Here is a 17211-nt window from a genome sequence, read left to right as displayed (position 1 = left end):
ATTGTCTTTTGTTTTTTTTCTAGCCAAGTGCAAAAGAGGAAGAGATGTTTCTCTATGAATTATTAATCAGAAAATAAAACCAGAATTGTCTTTTTGTTTGTTTAAATACTTGTTTTTCAGTGAAACAATCATGTTTCTTCATGAGATATTTCACCAGGGCTTAAAAGCAAGAATAGCTAACTGGCCTACCTTAATTCTAGGTAAGTTACTTTATTTTCTGTGGGGGTATAACTTGCATATTTATTTTTGAAAATTCAGCAGGGATTTTTTTTCTTTTTTCTAAAGACATGACTTCTTGAAAGTCCCTTTTGGAAGGAATGCATTTGCAAAGTTAAAACCACAAGATCAGGTGTAGTGGGAATCCCATGGGCAGTAATGCTCTGTATGTGAGAATTCCTCTGCCCTAAGTATTGATTAAACCTGTATTTTTGGTAATACTATCTGTCCATTAGGTAATCAGAGCAACCATTACCAGGCAGGTGAAAGGTCTGTGTTTAATGTTTCTAAATTGTCATGTTTTGGAAACAGAACTGATTATAGTAATTCACTTCTGGAGAAAACACTGCTTTCTTTAAAAATGCATTTTCAATACATGGGTAGCTGGGTGAAAAAAAAAAGGCATGTTCTCTGCTTTTTCTAGCTGACTTATTTGACATTCTGCTGCCAATGCTGAACATATATCAAGAATTTGTTCGGAATCATCAATATAGCCTACAAGTGCTGGCAAACTGTAAGCAAAACAGAGATTTTGACAAACTCTTGAAGCAATATGAGGCCAACCCAGCATGTGAGGGCCGAATGCTGGAAACTTTCCTCACCTACCCCATGTTCCAGGTACTCCCTGTGTATTTTTTGTGTCTGTTTGGTTTTACTGTTTGGTGGATTCACTGTATGTTACTGGTGTTGCAATTGATCGAAGGCTCCTTTTGCTTAACTAGAAATACTCTCCTGGAAATTAGTTTAGTTTAATACATTTTGTTGTTACACCAAGACTCTGCCTGTAGAGATCTCTTTGCCAGCTATGCTGGCTCATCATTGTTCAGTCAAGAATGTTAAGGAGAAGTGTGGGATGAGAATGGCACCAAAGAAAATTGGCAAGGAGCAATTCCTTGATTTAGGACCCCAGATTATAAAGTACACAGAGAGATGATATTCAGTAACTTAGAGCAGCCATAAGCACCTTACTGGAAATTCACTTTCTCCCTGCTTTGGTCTCCAGTGACTTGGTCTTTAAAAAATGAAAAATAAACTGTAGAAGTTTGAACACTGTACTTACCCTCCTGATTATTTACTGTGATCTGACTGGAGTAGATATTTGCAGCTGCTTTAAGAATCTGGCCTGAGAATTTTTCATTTAACCTGACGTGTTATTCATCAGAGGAATAGTGAGCCCCCTCATTTTGTGCAGTAATTGGCAAGCCAGATAGAGAAAAAAACATTTAAAAGGGCACATAAGTGACACTTACATTGGTGGTATTTGTTCATATTAACCTAAGAAGCCCCTAGCACCTGCAGAAATACTGTTTTAATTTTTGAAGCGGTATATTTAAAAGTTTTTATGGAGTTGGGTTTCTTTGGGTTCAGTTGAAACCAGGTCAGGGGAGGTAAAGAGATTGTCCTGTTCCTGTGTGAAGAGGAATGTTATTATGTCATTGCTGATGACTTTCCACATAAGCATAATGTTGCCTCTCCTCCTACATAAATCTTGTTTTGTCAGACTAGTTATGCTGCACCATCACTTGGTTCTGGTTAAAAGCTCTGAAGAGTCCTTCTTTCTGTGGTTAAAAGCTCTGAAGAGTCCTTGTAACCCTGTAGCTTTTAATAGTCAAATACTGGACATTCTTCCATCTCCTTTTGTGCAACGTGAATTTTCTCTGAATGAAGGCAGGTCACCTGGTATTTTCAATGTCAAAAGAAATTTACATACTCATAATGTATTAAAATTAAGGGAAGGTATATATTTGGATTTACTGACATGATACCTTATTGGTTTCAAGATTCCCAGATATATTATAACACTTCATGAACTTTTGGCTCACACACCACACGAGCACGTTGAGAGAAAAAGCCTCGAATTTGCTAAATCTAAACTAGAAGAACTTTCAAGGTAAGATTTTTCTACCTTATGTCTGATAATTTTGAAAAGGAAAACCAGTTTTTCTTTATTTTATTTGTTTTTGCTCCTTTAAAAAAGATACATAGTTTAAAGAAAAGGATCAAACCCAAAACAGAAGATAAGTAAAAATAACAAAAAATTATCAAAGTGTAAATTCTGTCTGTTCTTTTTCTTTTTTTTTTTTTTTTTTTTTTTTATAAATTTAAATCTACAAGTGTCTCCTTGAATTTTGGTTAGGGGAGAATCAAAATCACTATAGAAACCACCTACTTCTGGGTTATGAACAGAGCAGTTTCCTTTACATAAAGGAATTTTATTGTTCTCAATTTGAAGAGAAAAGGGCATTTTAAATGAACATGGTCTTAGAAAGTACTTAGTTCTCTATCTGTGTTATAATTTTTGTGTGCTCATGTGAAAATTTACTTTCATATATGCTTCAAATAATGCCAAAGAAGCAGGAAGTAAAGATAGATTCTGAGAACTGATGTTCCCTGTGGAAACCTGCAAAATAATCCTCTTCTCTGAACCCCCAGACCTTTCTCAGATGTTCCTCTCATCAGCCCAGTGAGAAATGTGGTTCTCCTCTCTGGGAAATGCAGTTTTCTGCTGTCAACAGAGACCATGAGTGAACTCCAGGATATAAATACTCAGTGTCTGGAATATTCACTAAAGATGTGCTTGGAGAATATTTAGTTGTAAAAGATGTGCATGAGCAGATAAATCAGCTTTGGGCTGGCTTCATTCATAAGTCAGAGTTCATTGCTGGTCCAACTGATTCATCACCAAACATTCAGAACTGGACTCTGAGATTGACTGACCCTCCCTGCTCATAAAGTCAGTATAGACCATAAATATAAAAATAAAGGGGCTTATTTTCATTCATGTAATGCAGTTCTGAGGGAGGAGGAGATCCCAGAAAGTGCAGTCCAGTCCCACTTTAGGAAAATATCTTTACAAGATGATATGTAAAAAAAGAATCAGTACTTTTCTCTGTCAGGGGAGGATACTTATGAAAAAAACAGTAAGACAAAGGAAATGGTGAAGTATCAAGGCTGTGGATGTTGGGGGGGAAAGGGAAGGGAAGTTTTGGGAAGTTTTGGGAAGGGAAAGGAAAGGAAAGGAGAAAGGAGAAGTGGAATGATGGGATGGAATGTAAAGATGAAGCAGGGACAGATGTGACCCTAAATCCATAGAGAGGAAATCTACAATGTGCCCTACACAATTCTAGTCAACCCTTCCCTGTCTGTGGCAGCCCAGCCCATTAAGGTTCAGGTTTTCTTCTGACAGCTGTGGAGTATATGTAGCTTGGTATTTGTCAGATGTGTTCAGGAACAGCCACTGAACCAGTCTGGAAAAATTGTCTCTGCTGAAAAGTCAAAATGATCACAAGAATGATTGGAAAAGAAGAGGAAAAAAGGCAAGAGTGATGAGGCACTGGGTGGGTAGATCAGTTCTGTCGTGGGTGGTGAAGGGCATGCACTTGGTCTTGATGGACACAGCAGGTGTGAGGCAGATTGTGGGGAGATAAAGTGCCTTTGGCTGTGTCCCCAACAGAGTGATGCACGACGAGGTGAGTGACACGGAGAACATCCGCAAGAACCTGGCCATAGAGAGGACCATAGTGGAGGGCTGTGACATCCTGCTGGACACCAGCCAGACCTTCATTCGCCAGGGTAAGGCACTCCTCTGCAAACCTGCCCAATAACCATGGAAAACACTGCAGGAAGGGCAGCAGGGCTCACACGGCCATCGTCAGGCTGGGCGCTGCACTGGGCAGTGCCAGCATCCTGAGCCTGCCCCCAGTTCCTGCAGGGTGCCACAAAATGCCTGCAAACAGGTGATTTGGGGCTGTGGCTGGACCTCAGCTCTGGGCTGTGTTCTTCAGGAACCATGGAAATCAGCAGCAAAGCCCCCATTCACATTCTGCCTGGACTGTGGTCCCAAGGGCGTGGAGCAGGGGAAGAGCAGCACTCTTTTCCTTTCTGTCTATTCATGGTAGCTCTGGAAACTCTTTCTGTTGAAAATTAGTTACAGCAGAGGTGGAATTTGTTGTTAAGTTCCAAAAAAACTATGCTAGAATAACATTTCCATTTTAAACTAGTGACAGTTTTTGCCAGGAGCTGCAAATTAGTTACAATTCTTTCCTGGTGGTGTTTACTTTAACTGCTTTTTTTCCTCCCATTTATATAATATTTTACTTCTGGATCTCTTAAAGTAAGTTACTGGGTTTGTACACAGTAACTACAGACCTGTAGTGCAGGATTGTGACAGGTTTTGATCCTTTGTGCTGAAAAGCATTACATATACTCAGGAAAGGTTAGGAATATAATTTAGGTGCATCCCTTCACAAGCCTTTTCCAGATAACCTCAGCAGAACCTCTGGTATTTGATGGGGCCATATTGCACCTGGTGATCAATAAGCTTTCTGTGTATTTTGAAATGCTTTTTGTGCTGCTTTTGTAGTTATGTGGTCAAACTATGAAATTTTCTGTAATAACTTCCAGTATTATTTTTAAAATACACTAACAATATTGTTTTTACAAACCCTATTAAATGACTTGATTATTCATTAAATGCATGCATTTGTTATCTGTGAGGTATTGTAAGAGTTATGAATATGGCTTTAAGAGAAAAAACAAATTGTTTTGCACCCACAGCCATAAAATTATAATGCTTTGATTATCCTAGGTTGACTAATGAAATGTACCATGAAATCTAATTAAATTTTATATGTTTTTTCAAGATTATTACAATATATAGTGCAAATATGTTTTTTTATTTATTGGGGTTTTCCTGTTAAGACTGAGTGATAATGTTTTGTCTGTGTACCCACTGCTTCATCAGTAAAACTTAGAATTTTTTTTTCCATGGAAATAAACCTGAACAAATTACTGTTGACATGTTAGGCCCAGGCCAACCCTGTAAGTAAATTAAATTCAGATTTATTTCTAGGCACAGTCAGAGGACAGTGGACAGGAGTGTGTGTTACAGAAGGTTGTATCAGATTATCTGGTGGAACCTGCACTGCCTGTGATTCTGTGCAAGGGCAGAAATCTGAATAAAGCAAATGAAGTAATGGAGCCCATTTTCCTTTTACATCTGACAGTAGGGTCACTTTGGCAGTGATGTCCATCTCCTCTGGTTTCAGTTGCTTCTGTTTATTGTGTTAATTAGTGCAGATAGGCATTGGAATGTCTTTTTCAGTTTAAAACAGGAGAGAGGTGCCATTACCTATGTTGAGGCTTTTTTGGGTGGATGTTAATTACAACTTTTCTATGTGTCACAGACTTTGCATTTTTAAGAAGAGGTTGTTCTGTTGAGTTGTACATGTTGAAACCACAGGAACTGTCCCTGGCAGTGTTTACAATGCAGATTGTTAATTCTCCTGTGAGTTTCTTGGGGTCTGATTTTCCCTGCCTCTTACTTAGGTGCAGATTTTATAGTCAGGCACACAAACAAGTGAAGAACATTTTCTTTGTGAGGCTAAAGGACACTCGGGGAGTCTCAAATCTGTTGGCATCCAAACAGCTGGGCACACTTGAGCCCCTCTGGTGCCTTCAAACATTCTGATGTTTCTGCCCTCAGCTGCTGTGAATTTACCTCTGCTGATAAAGATATCAAAACCACAAAATCCTGCACTAGCTGGAGTTGGAAGGGACTTTGGAAATTATCAATTCCAGTGTCAAAGCAGCACCAGCTGGAGGAGTTTGCTTTCTCCTATGTCCAGTCACAATTTTGTTGTTTCCAAAGACAGATTCCACAGCCTCCCTGAATGAGCAACTTCTTCCAGGGTTTAACCCTTTGAGAAATAAAAACAAACAACAGAAAAGAGAAGAAAAACAAATTAAACACCTCTCAAACAATAGAAAAGAGCCAGGGGAAGCTAGACTGAGTTGGTAAATCAGACATCTTAATGTAGACTTCTGAATGTTTGGGTTTGTTTATAAATACAGCCTTTTTTATTCCTTGGATTGAGCCAAGGCTGAGAGTGTGACTGTTGAAATGCTGAAGTGCTGGAAGTGCTTAGCCCTGTAGCTGGATAAAAATTCATAGGATTACATTATTGTCCAAACTATACTGTTAGTAAATGTTCTAAAATTAGCTTCACTTGCTCATTGCATCTGTACATTGGCCAATTGTGCCCATTTCTTTTCCTTAAGAGGAAATCTGTGCTAGAGCCAATGCCCAGTTTTGTTAACCACTAAAGCCTGATGAGAATGCCCAAGGTCCTTGCTTGGTGTCAGCCATGCAGAATGTGTAGATGTGCTCCTCTCTGCAAGTTGGAGGACAGAAAATGCAGTCTCTGTTTTCTGCTTTTAGAGGCATTTGCTCTGTTTTACCTTATTAAACAGTATTTCAACTCTGTGCAAGAGCACTGTTTAACCTTCAGCCCACTGTGGCAGAACAGAGTTTGTCAGTCCTGAAAGCATTCTAATGAAAATAAAAACAAATAAATAAACAAAAATCACCTGCAAACTTACTTCTGTAAGCATATAATTTTTATAGGTACTATTACTCTGCTAAGCAAAGCAGAAACAAAAGATACAGATTGAATATTGCTACCCTAAATGCAAAGATGGAATTTATGGACTAAAAGTACCTTGGGAATTTTGTCTGGAAGCTGTTTCCAATATGCTAGCCTTGAAGTGGGGCTTGAGGGACAGTCAGTGTAATGTGGAAAAGTCACTGTTCCAACACATGGAAATTATCTCCTCCCTCTCTCTTACAGCTGAGGCGGGTTGGCTGTTTGTCCAGGGGAAATGCACAACAGGCAATAAACATTTTATGGGTTTGAGTTAGAATGTAAGTGAATCTGAAATGTTCCAAATTCCTTTGCAGAATTCTAGAGCACTCCACTGTTCTGTTTTGGTGACACAAGATGTGTTATACACGTTTAGTCCAAATGGTAAATGTCTGTGTGTTTTCCCATGTTAGTAAAAGTTTACATATTAATAACCTAAAGCTACTCAAATATATAGAGAAAACTAAGTGTATAAGAAATGTAGATAAATAGCAGTTTTCTTGGTTACTGCAATTTCTCTGTTTCTTAATTTAAGATTGCATATGTGAACTTCAAGAAAGATAATTCTTTAGACAACACAGAGTAAGAATTGCTAATCTATTATTTAATGGATAATTCTGCCAGGCTGGCATTGTGTCAGGATGCTGCCACTACCTTGAGCTTTGGTGCAGCTGTGCTAGCTCGTTCCTGGAAGAGGCAGGACAAAGCCTTCTCCTCCTGCTTGTTCTGCTGTGCTTTGTGACCTTGCTCCTATCTTCCCAGCATTATTTTCCTTCTGGTGTAGCTGTATTAGTGATGCTGGAACAAGACACGAGCCAGTGTAAAGGTAATAGTGAGGAGAGATGTGTGGGAATGAGACTAGGAGGTCTCTTGGCTGCCCTGTCTGCTAACAGCAAGTTGTATGGCAGGAATCTTTCTGTTTAATCTACAGAGGAGTTGCACTTCACCACCAAATTTAACTCCTGCTCCAAATTTGGAGGTGATACACATGGTGGGATCAATCTGGAAAAGTTGGTCACAGACTGAGATGTGATAGAGCTGAGGAGCAGAGCTGTCCCCAGCCTGGAGCTCTGCAAAGCAAAATGCAGAGTTATGTAAGCAGGTTCAATTTAGTTCGGGAGTGTTTTACTGGTAACACATTTCAGATGAGCTGTGGAGCACTGACAATTATGCAGTACAAGATAAGAAGAAATGTGCTTCATTTCCATCTCTCTTGCACACGGGCACACACAAACTCCTTTCCATCAAAAAGAGCTTTTCCATGTTCTTTCCATTCTCTGTCTGTTTGGTTTGGAAGTGCCTTGTCTTTTGCAGGTGTAGTGTCTGTCAAAGTCTTGTTTGCTGTTCAGCCACATTTCCTGATCTGTGGCCTCCTAATGTGTTTAATTGCCTAATGAGCCCTAGATTTAATCCTGCCATGTACACAAGTGTTAGTCTAGACTGTACTTGAGTCTATTTATAGGAAACAAAGGGAACTTGTGCAGTAAAAAATGAGATTGACTTGTGCCTGAAGGAGACACTGATACACATTGATACTGGAATGAACAGTTGCTTTAATTAACATAATAGTATTCAGTGAATTAATAACTTGAGTACTGCCTACTAAATATTACTGGAATACAGTAAATTTGTCACCTTCATTACCAGGTTCCCTTATCCAGGTCCCCTCAGTTGAGAGGGGCAAGCTGAGTAAAGTTCGCCTGGGCTCGCTGTCTTTGAAGAAAGAGGGAGAAAGACAATGCTTCTTGTTTACAAAGCACTTCTTAATTTGTACAAGAAGTTCAGGAGGAAAACTGCATCTTCTTAAGGTATGGACTTTATGATTTCATTTGCAAAATGAAAGCACATCTTTGAACTGTCAGCATTTTGCTGTTTTATGGCTTTCACCTGAGCTTTGCGTTAGTGGTTATGGACAGAAGTGGGGTAGTGCACAGTGTTTAACTGCTTTTGTCTTTTAATTGCAAATAATAGAATTCAGCCCATTTTTTTTTATACCCAGTTAATTCTAGTAAACTGGGGATTTAGAAACTAGGTATTGATGCTTCTATTTGTTTGAAGTAGTGGATAAATTCAGTGTATGTAGCACTGAATTTAAGTCAGTTTTCAGTGCATAAATCAGTCAGTACAGCCCTGCAGAATTGCCAAAGAACATTTTCCAGAGCTCTAATAAAATTAATTTGCAGTGAATTCTGTTTTCCTGAACAGCATGTTCTCTTAAACTAAAATGTCATCTAAGAACAATATAGTTATATTTGTTGAGAACCAGGCTTTCATGGTGCTGGCTTGCTGGTAAAGAGATGTTGGTAGTTCAAGGAGTGGATTATATTGAATGGAATTTTAATTTGGCATACCAAAGGTTATTAAAGTTCATGTGCTTTCTCATTTTGCACCTCTTAAATGGTTCGAGCATTTATGCAAAATAAATAGAGTCTAATGGAACCTTTAAAAAACCTTGTATGCATTTCACTTAAATTCAGAAGAAGAAGTTCTAATTAACTTTTCTGGAACTTGTGAAAAGTCTGTGTGTGCCATAAATTACAGTGTGATAAAAGTGAAAGAAATTTTGTGCATTCAACTATTGATCTGTAGGATTAAGAAAAGCATTACATTTAATCTATTTGGGTTTAGTTCTTTAAGGGAAAAAATGTGCATCATGAAATTGATGTGTCTTCCTTAGAGCTCTGAATAATGTAAAATGTTAGAGTAAGGCATGTCAACATTTAAAAAAAACTGTGACAAATGGGAATAAATACCATTTGTGTGAAATGTGCTGTGTTTCCACAGACAGGAGGTGTTCTGTCTCTAATAGAATGCACACTGGTCGAGGAGACAGAAGCGAGTGATGATGATTGTAAGTTAAATTCAGCTGTCAGTAGTAAGTACAGTTTCTAGTTTCCTAAAATTAGTACCCTTTTTTATTTTTTTCATAAGAGCAAATAGATATGTTTTTGTGAATCCAGTAGAATACAGTGTAAAACTGATTCAGTAGAATGGCTGTTCCAATAAGGAACATGCTGGCTGGGATGGGGGTTATTTTGTTGTATTTTTTCCTGCTGTCAACACTCCTTACTGGATTTTCAAAAGGGTTGGCTGGAGAAGTGTGACAAATTATTTGCTGACTTTTGTATTCAAGTTCACCCAGAGCATCTTGGAGAATAAAACAAAAATTTAAAATAAAAACGTAAGAAGTAAAAAAGCCTTTGATAAGTAGCAGATAATTAGTTTTCTGAAATACACAGGGGTTGAGTGATTTAAAGAATTAATGGGAAGTATTTTTGTCTTGGGCTCCCCACAAATCTGGACTGCAAGCTTGTTCAAACAGAATTTAAAAATACAGTCTCAGGCTGATTTTACTGTTACTTATTTTGGCTTCCATCCTGCAGTTTGTCAAGTATTGTACTTGAATTGTGAAAGTAGTTTCGTTAATTTGTATGATGCTTGTAGCACGGTGAGCTTGTATTAGCAGACAATGTTATAAGAAACTTTACCTTGAAGAGCAAATCCCAGCATTTTTGTGCTTGGCACATGTGAACAACAAAACGAGTTGTTGGATGCCTGAATGGATTTGCTCTTTTTCAGGAAAATGTTTTAAAGCAATTTCCATTGTAAATGTTTTCTCCGTCTCATACTCTGACGTTTCACGTTGTGACCTTTTTCCTCCCCCTCTGGCTGTAAAGCAAAAGGTTCTGGGCAGGTGTTTGGGCACCTGGATTTCAAGCTGATCGTGGAGCCCACGGATGCTCCTCCTTTCACAGTTGTCCTCCTGGCCCCGTCACGGCAGGAGAAAGCTGCCTGGACCAGTGACATCAGCCAGGTACCTCGCTGCTTTTCTCACCTGGTTTCACTGAGATCCCCCTTCACTGTGTGCCTCTGGAACCCAGCCTGGCTCAGGGCTGCTCAACACCTTTGGTTTGCTGTGTTATGTGTGGAAAACCCCTTAGTGCTGCCTGCTCTCCTCCAAATTCTGCCCTTGTGTTTGAGTCGTTTGAGTCTCTGTTGCTCAAAAACAGAAATAGGGGGATAAATTTCAAAATTGTCCACGGGCATACATAAGCATTTTTATGTCTAAGGAGAACCCATCCAGACACATTTTGATTTAAGAAGAAGGATAGTACTGGTTTATTCATGATTTTCATACAGATCAAAAACCACTGAGAGTCCTAGTCTGAAAATGATGCTATATCACATCAATAATGAAGTAAGAAAATGGGATAAACTCTTTTTTCCATAAAAAATGAATACTAACAAGACATGATAAATAATTTCTGAGCATTCTGTCAGTGTGCAGGAACTGTCCATGTCGTGAATAAACAAAAAGGGTATTTAAAAATTTTTAAATGTCAGGGATAAGTTGCTTTTTTAAATCGCTTTTAGTTAAAAACATAATAGACAAACTTCGTCATAATCTATTTGTGGAGAGAAGCTGAATGCAATCAAAAAAGAAACCTGAACTTCCAGTTAACCAGAGCTAAATCAAGGCTATTTGTATTTTGTTTATGCAATGAACAAGAACATAGATCTCTCGTCGTTCTGAATTCAGGTCCAATCCTCAATTAATTTAGAGAGAAATAGCTGATTAGAGGAATATCAGCATGGAATGTCATGAATTTCCACAGTTGCTATCATTGCTGGCAACATCTCCAGATGAATCATCATCATAATGAGTAGAAATTGCTTAAAAATAAGAATTCTGACTTGCTTTGTGCTAGATTAACATTTTCCAAAGAACAAAAATAGGAAAATAAAAATCTCAAAGTACAGTATGAGCTTCAGCTTGCTGTTTTACAGACAGACCTGATTGAAGAATTTTTTGCAAACCAGATTATCAGGGAATTATGTTGTTCCATTGTAAAGTTATTGGAGTTGTTTGCTGGCACAGAAAGACCATTTAAGAACATCAGTAAGTCTATTCTTAGCCTAAATTATAACAATTTTTAGAGTAGTCTGATACCATGATTAGTGCTAAGGGCTTCTTTGAAACAAGGTCAAATAGGAGAAATATAAGTATTTCTATTAAATGTTTTTCTCACTGCTTTTAGGTAATGATTTGACAAAATTATACTGTGAATTATGGCAGCTGCACTTTCCAAATGATCTTAAAATCCTGAACTGAAACCCACATGAAACGACATTGATGATATTTTAAATTTGTACCTATAGATGTAGTTGAAAGCTGAGGAGATTACCTGTGATTATCAGGTCTGAGCAACCCGATATCAGTCTCTGCTCTGCTATGAAATGTTCCAAAGTCTGAAGGCTACATGTATTCTCAAAGTCAAGATAAATGTGTGTGATAGATTTTGAAACTCCTTTTTACTGATGTAAGGAGGTAGTGCATACATAAATGTATTTGTGCATACATATCTGTATGAATAAAAGTAGAAAGTATTATGAAGACAAGAGTCCTGTAGGGTTTGGTAGCAGGTACTTGTTGCAGACCATATAAATCTGATGCTCTGTCAGACTTGTGAATTCCAGGCTTGCAGTGCTGAGTTATCCCAGAATCCCAGGATCCTTGAAGTCAGAAAATCCCTACAAGGTCACCAAGTCCCAGCTGTGCCTGATCCCCACCTTGTCCCCAGCCCAGAGCTCCCAGTGCCACCTCCAGGTGACACCCCCAGGGATGGGCACTGCAACCCTCCCTGGCCATTCCAATCCCTGAGCTCCCTTTCCATGGGGAAATTCCTGCTGAAATTCCACCCTGAGCTCCCTTTCCATGGGGAAATTCCTGCTGAAATTCCACCCTGAGCTCCCTTTCCATGGGGAAATTCCTGCTGGTTCCACCCTGAGCTCCCTTTCCATGGGGAAATTCCTGCTGATATTCCACCCTGAGCTCCCTTTCCATGGAGAAATTCCTGCTGGTTCCACCCTGAGCTCCCTTTCCATGGGGAAATTCCTGCTGAAATTCCACCCTGAGTTCCCCTGCCCAGCCTGAGCTGTTCCCTCTCCTCCTGTCCCTGTTCCCTCAGATCCCAAATTCCCCAATGTGTCCCCTCCTGCCAGGGATTTGTGCAGAGCCACAAGGACCCCTGAGCCTCCTTTTCTCCAGCTGAGCCCCTTCCCAGCTCCCTCAGGAATTCTGCAGCCCCTTCCCAGCCCCCTCAGGAATTCTGCAGCCCCTTCCCAGCCCCCTCAGGGATTCTGCAGCCCCTTCCCAGCTCCCTCAGGAATTCTGCAGCCCCTTCCCAGCCCCCTCAGGAATTCTGCAGCCCCTTCCCAGCTCCCTCAGGAATTCTGCAGCCCCTTCCCAGCCCCCTCAGGGATTCTGCAGCCCCTTCCCAGCCCCCTCAGGGATTCTGCAGCCCCTTCCCATCTCCCTCAGGAATTCTGCAGCCCCTTCCCAGCTCCCTCAGGAATTCTGCAGCCTTTTCCCAGCTCCCTCAGGAATTCTGCAGCCCCTTCCCAGCCCCCTCAGGAATTCTGCAGCCCCTTCCCAGCTCCCTCAGCCCCTCCTGGGTCTCCAGCCCCTGCCCAGCTCCGTTCCCTTCTCTGGGCTCATCTGAACTACATAAAAATTCACATGAAAGTCCCTCCCAATGCCTAGCCTGAAACATTTATACAAGAGTTTTCAGGGAGCAGCTTGGACAGCTTCCTCACAGCTGTGTTTCACAAGGAGCACCACTTGAATTTGTTTTTACAAGTGTGTTTCTGGATGCTTTTTATATTCCCTCCTGGTCTTTTGCACAGAGTAAAGGTTAGGGTATTGCTATAGCCCTTGGAACATAAAGCATCCTGACTTTCTTGTGGTCTTGATTTCTCAAGCTTACACTCTTTCAGGAAATACTAGAAATAGAGGTTTGTTCCCTTTCAAAGGAGCTTCAAAGGAAATATCACTTCCAACTCAAAATACTTAATCATGTGGAAATAAAAGGTTGCTGAACGGATTACCCTGAGAGGCAAAGGCTAGAGAAGCATGTCGACTCTAATTCTTGCATCACTGCTTTTCATTTGAGAAAATACCTTGTCTTAATCAGCTCATACCCTGCAAAAGCTATGATTCCAGCTTACAGGGATATGAGAAATGTGGGAATAAGTCTCCCTACTCTATGTTTTGGTTTTAACAGTTTTCAATGTTTATTTTCACAGTGCATTGATAATATAAGGTGCAATGGATTAATGACAATAGTGTTTGAAGAAAACTCCAAAGTCACAGTGCCACATATGATCAAGTAAGTGCAACAGAAAGCAAAATACATTGTTGTGTTTCTTCAATAAAAATTTTAACAAGAGAAAGTATGTGTTTAGAAATTCAAACCTTTAATTTTTTTTTTCTCCCATTTTGGTTGAATGGAACCAATTCTGTATCCCAAAACTTATATTTTCAAATCCCTTTCTTGGAATCATAGGGTTCACTCAGAACAGTGAACTGTTAATTCACAGTGTTGGATCACAACTCAGGTTTTTCTGGATTTTGAATAGTGGGCTTCAGTTACACCTCAGATGAATGATTTTGTTTTCAGTTAGCTTTTCCTTATCATTTCATAATGTTATTGGAGATTTTAAAAAATGCTTTCAGAATTTATGTGTCTGCAGACAAGTAGCATTTCCAAAGGTATTTTGTTATATTAGCCAAAGCTTTTGGTCTCTGTATTTCTGTTAAAAAATCATTTTCTCTCATGATTTTTACTGATGACATCAATGTGGCATCATAGTTTATAAGGCTGCTTCCCTCACCTTTGGATTGTCTCACTTATTTATTGTAATAAGTGTTTTTTGTGTCTAGTGAGGTATTTTCAGTACGAGTCCAGATTTTCAACACAACTTGGATCTTCTACATATCTCGATTTTCTTTTATATAATTTAAAAATGAGTTTTACTTATTAGTAGCCAATGAATTTATAAGTGAATGAAACATAGGGTTAGACATTAAACTATTTTCCTTCTCACTATTATCTGTCACATCTCTTGGTTTCTCAAATGCCCTTTCTGTAGCTTTTTTCTTTCTTCTCTTAGTGCTTAGAAATGGGAGAGAGAAAACATCTGGGAATGCACTGTTAGGGCAAATATCTTTGATCCCTGGAAATAAGGCATTTTATTTGTCTTCAGCTTTATTCCAGGAACTCCTGAGTGTGTAAACACTTCTGTGACCTGCTGAGTTTTTAAAGTACATCTTTCCTCTTTCAAAGTACAGCAGGACTTCAGTCTGAGTGCCAACAGAAAGGAGAATTAGTTCTAAAGAACATACAGGACCTTCACAAGAGACACAAATCTGATGTTCTCCTCTTTCAATTTTATTTGCCTGGTTTGCAGCACAGTTTGACTTCCAGAGCCAGATGTCATTGGATGATACAAACAAAAAATTGGCCCAGTTTAAGAAGCAAGATTTTTGTTGTTGTTGTTGTTGTTTCTTTTATGTAATACAGTGTAGAATTGTGTGTAATATCCTGATCTTTCTTCTGAGAAAATCCAATAATTTTTAGCAAAAAGATGGGGTATATTGAGAGATGTTTTACTTAGTATTCATCCTGTTTATTTACAAACAATGCAGAACAGAATTTGAGGAGAAAAACTTCCCCATTAGGGACACGGTTATGGAAATTATTCTATTTTTTTGATGTCCAAGCAAAAATTGGTTGTGTTTTGGTTTTTTCACTCAAACAAAGACTCTTCTTGGTTTCTGGTTTGAATTTTGAGGTGTTTTGTGCTTTTCCCTCTTTCCTGTTTTAAAACAAAAAGTTATTTTTGGAGCTGAAGGCAGGTGTTAATTTGCAAGTAAGCCTTAAACCTAGCTAAAGGGTTAATTTTGCTGGGTTTTTTCAGGATTCATTACTTTATTTTAGATAAAGCTTGATCCCAGCAGAAGGCATTGTAATAAATTATACCATAGTAGGATTTTACTAATATTGTGACCTATGTCACAATAGCTTGAAAAAGACTAAAGGGGACAGTTCTGCCACCTCTTCCACTTCAGAAATTTAAGCATAATTAATAGTTTCTTAGGCTTTGAAGTGTAAAGCATTTGCCAAAAATAAAATTTAAGTTCCCTTAGTCATGGAAGCAGGTATCACTGAAAATTAAGCTTTTGCTTGTACTGGTGAAACACAATAGTGCATAAATATTTGCTGCTTTTCAGGTAAATAGGAACAGGTAAAGGGGTACCACTCCTTTTATGCCTTGAGACACCACCTAGAACAAAGGCTGGGCAGAGTCAAAGGAATAAAGCAGGGATTTATTAAAAACCTTTAAAGGATTCACCTTGGGCAGTGCAAGAGCAAATCCAAAAAGGACTCTGAGTCACAATTTTCACACTTTTATCAGTTTTGTTCCATTTGCACATTGGGGTTCATTGTCCAGTTCCAGCTCCAGGCTCTGCAGTCCCACCCTCCCAGATTGTCTCCTCAATTCTCTGTTTGTACTTTTTGGGGCTGGAGCTGCAGCGTGTCCTTGGTTGTGGGCTGGGAAAAGATTGTTTGTGTGCCTGAGCTGGGAGGAGACACTGTGTATGGAGGTGAGAGTCACTAATGCAGTAACCTGGAAAACAGGAAAGCTGAAACTTAAGGCATCACCTTAACCATCATCACTTGTTAATAAAGTGTTTTAAATTTTACTTCTGTGCAGGTCTGACGCCCGTCTTCACCGAGATGACATCGACATCTGCTTCAGCAAGACGCTGAACTCGTGCAAGGTGCCGCAGATCCGCTACGCCAGCGTGGAGCGGCTGCTGGAGCGGCTGACGGACCTGCGCTTCCTCAGCATCGACTTCCTCAACACCTTCCTGCACACCTACCGCATCTTCACCACCGCCGCCGTGGTGCTGGAGAAGCTCTCCGACATCTACCGCCGCCCCTTCACCTCCATCCCCGTCAGGTGAGCCGGGCTCTGCGGGCTCCAGGTGCCCCACAGGCACCGAACTGTGGAACTCTTGGCTCCTCCTCCCAGCTCTGGGCTCCTCCTCCCAGCTCTGGGCTCCTCCTCCGAGCTCTCGGCTCCTCCTCCGAGCTCTCGGCTCCTCCTCCGAGCTCTCGGCTCCTCCTCCGAGCTCTCGGCTCCTCCTCCGAGCTCTCGGCTCCTCCTCCGAGCTCTCGGCTCCTCCTCCGAGCTCTCGGCTCCTCCTCCGAGCTCTCGGCTCCTCCTCCCAGCTCTCGTCTCCTCCTCCCAGCTCTCGTCTCCTCCTCCCAGCTCTCGTCTCCTCCTCCCAGCTCTCGGCTCCTCCTCCCAGCTCTCGGCTCCTCCTCCCAGCTCTGGGCTCCTCCTCCGAGCTCTCGGCTCCTCCTCCGAGCTCTGGGCTCCTCCTCCGAGCTCTCGGCTCCTCCTCCGAGCTCTCGGCTCCTCCTCCGAGCTCTTGGCTCCTCCTCCCAGCTCTGGGCTCCTCCTCCCAGCTCTGGGCTCCTCCTCCGAGCTCTGGGCTCCTCCTCCCAGCTCTGGGCTCCTCCTCCCAGCTCTGGGCTCCTCCTCTGAGCTCTTGGCTCCTCCTCTGAGCTCTTGGTCCCTCCTCGGAGTTTTTGGCTCCTCCTCCCAGCTCTTGGTTTTTTCTTTGAGCTCCTAGCTCCCACTTGGTCGGGTATCTCAAATAAGCAAAGCAGCTAATAGCTGAAAAGGTGGTTTATTACAAAGCACATCAGTCTCAACAGGC

At 40.6% G+C, this 17211-nt stretch overlaps 2 protein-coding genes across 7 annotated transcripts in view; both read left to right on the top strand.

Moving 5' to 3' along the window:
- RASGRF2 (Ras protein specific guanine nucleotide releasing factor 2) overlaps positions 1-17211 on the top strand; it is a 115855-nt gene that overhangs the window by 44717 nt on the left and 53927 nt on the right. For 2 of the 6 annotated variants that reach the window (XM_079333332.1, XM_079333331.1), the window contains exons 6-14: positions 121-200; positions 641-834; positions 1998-2107; positions 3671-3789; positions 8286-8446; positions 9423-9489; positions 10316-10452; positions 13725-13807; positions 16197-16445. In XM_079333332.1, coding sequence (XP_079189458.1) covers positions 121-200; positions 641-834; positions 1998-2107; positions 3671-3789; positions 8286-8446; positions 9423-9489; positions 10316-10452; positions 13725-13807; positions 16197-16445 — 1200 coding nt within the window. Of the gene's footprint in view, positions 1-120; positions 201-640; positions 835-1997; positions 2108-3670; positions 3790-8285; positions 8447-9422; positions 9523-10315; positions 10453-13724; positions 13808-16196; positions 16446-17211 lie in introns of all 6 variants that reach the window. The other 4 variants (XM_079333330.1, XM_079333329.1, XM_079333328.1 and 1 more) reach the window with 2 other exon arrangements.
- Positions 7963-17211, top strand: part of CKMT2 (creatine kinase, mitochondrial 2) — a 100566-nt gene continuing 91317 nt past the window's right edge. The window contains exon 1 of the mRNA XM_079333337.1: positions 7963-7969. The gene's annotated coding sequence lies outside the window, so the exon portion shown is untranslated. The remainder of the gene's footprint in view (positions 7970-17211) is intronic.

The sequence above is a fragment of the Erithacus rubecula genome (assembly GCF_903797595.1).
Source record: "Erithacus rubecula genome assembly, contig: scaffold_96_arrow_ctg1, whole genome shotgun sequence".
NCBI lineage: Eukaryota > Metazoa > Chordata > Aves > Passeriformes > Muscicapidae > Erithacus > Erithacus rubecula.
This window is presented reverse-complemented; position numbering and strand designations above follow the sequence as displayed.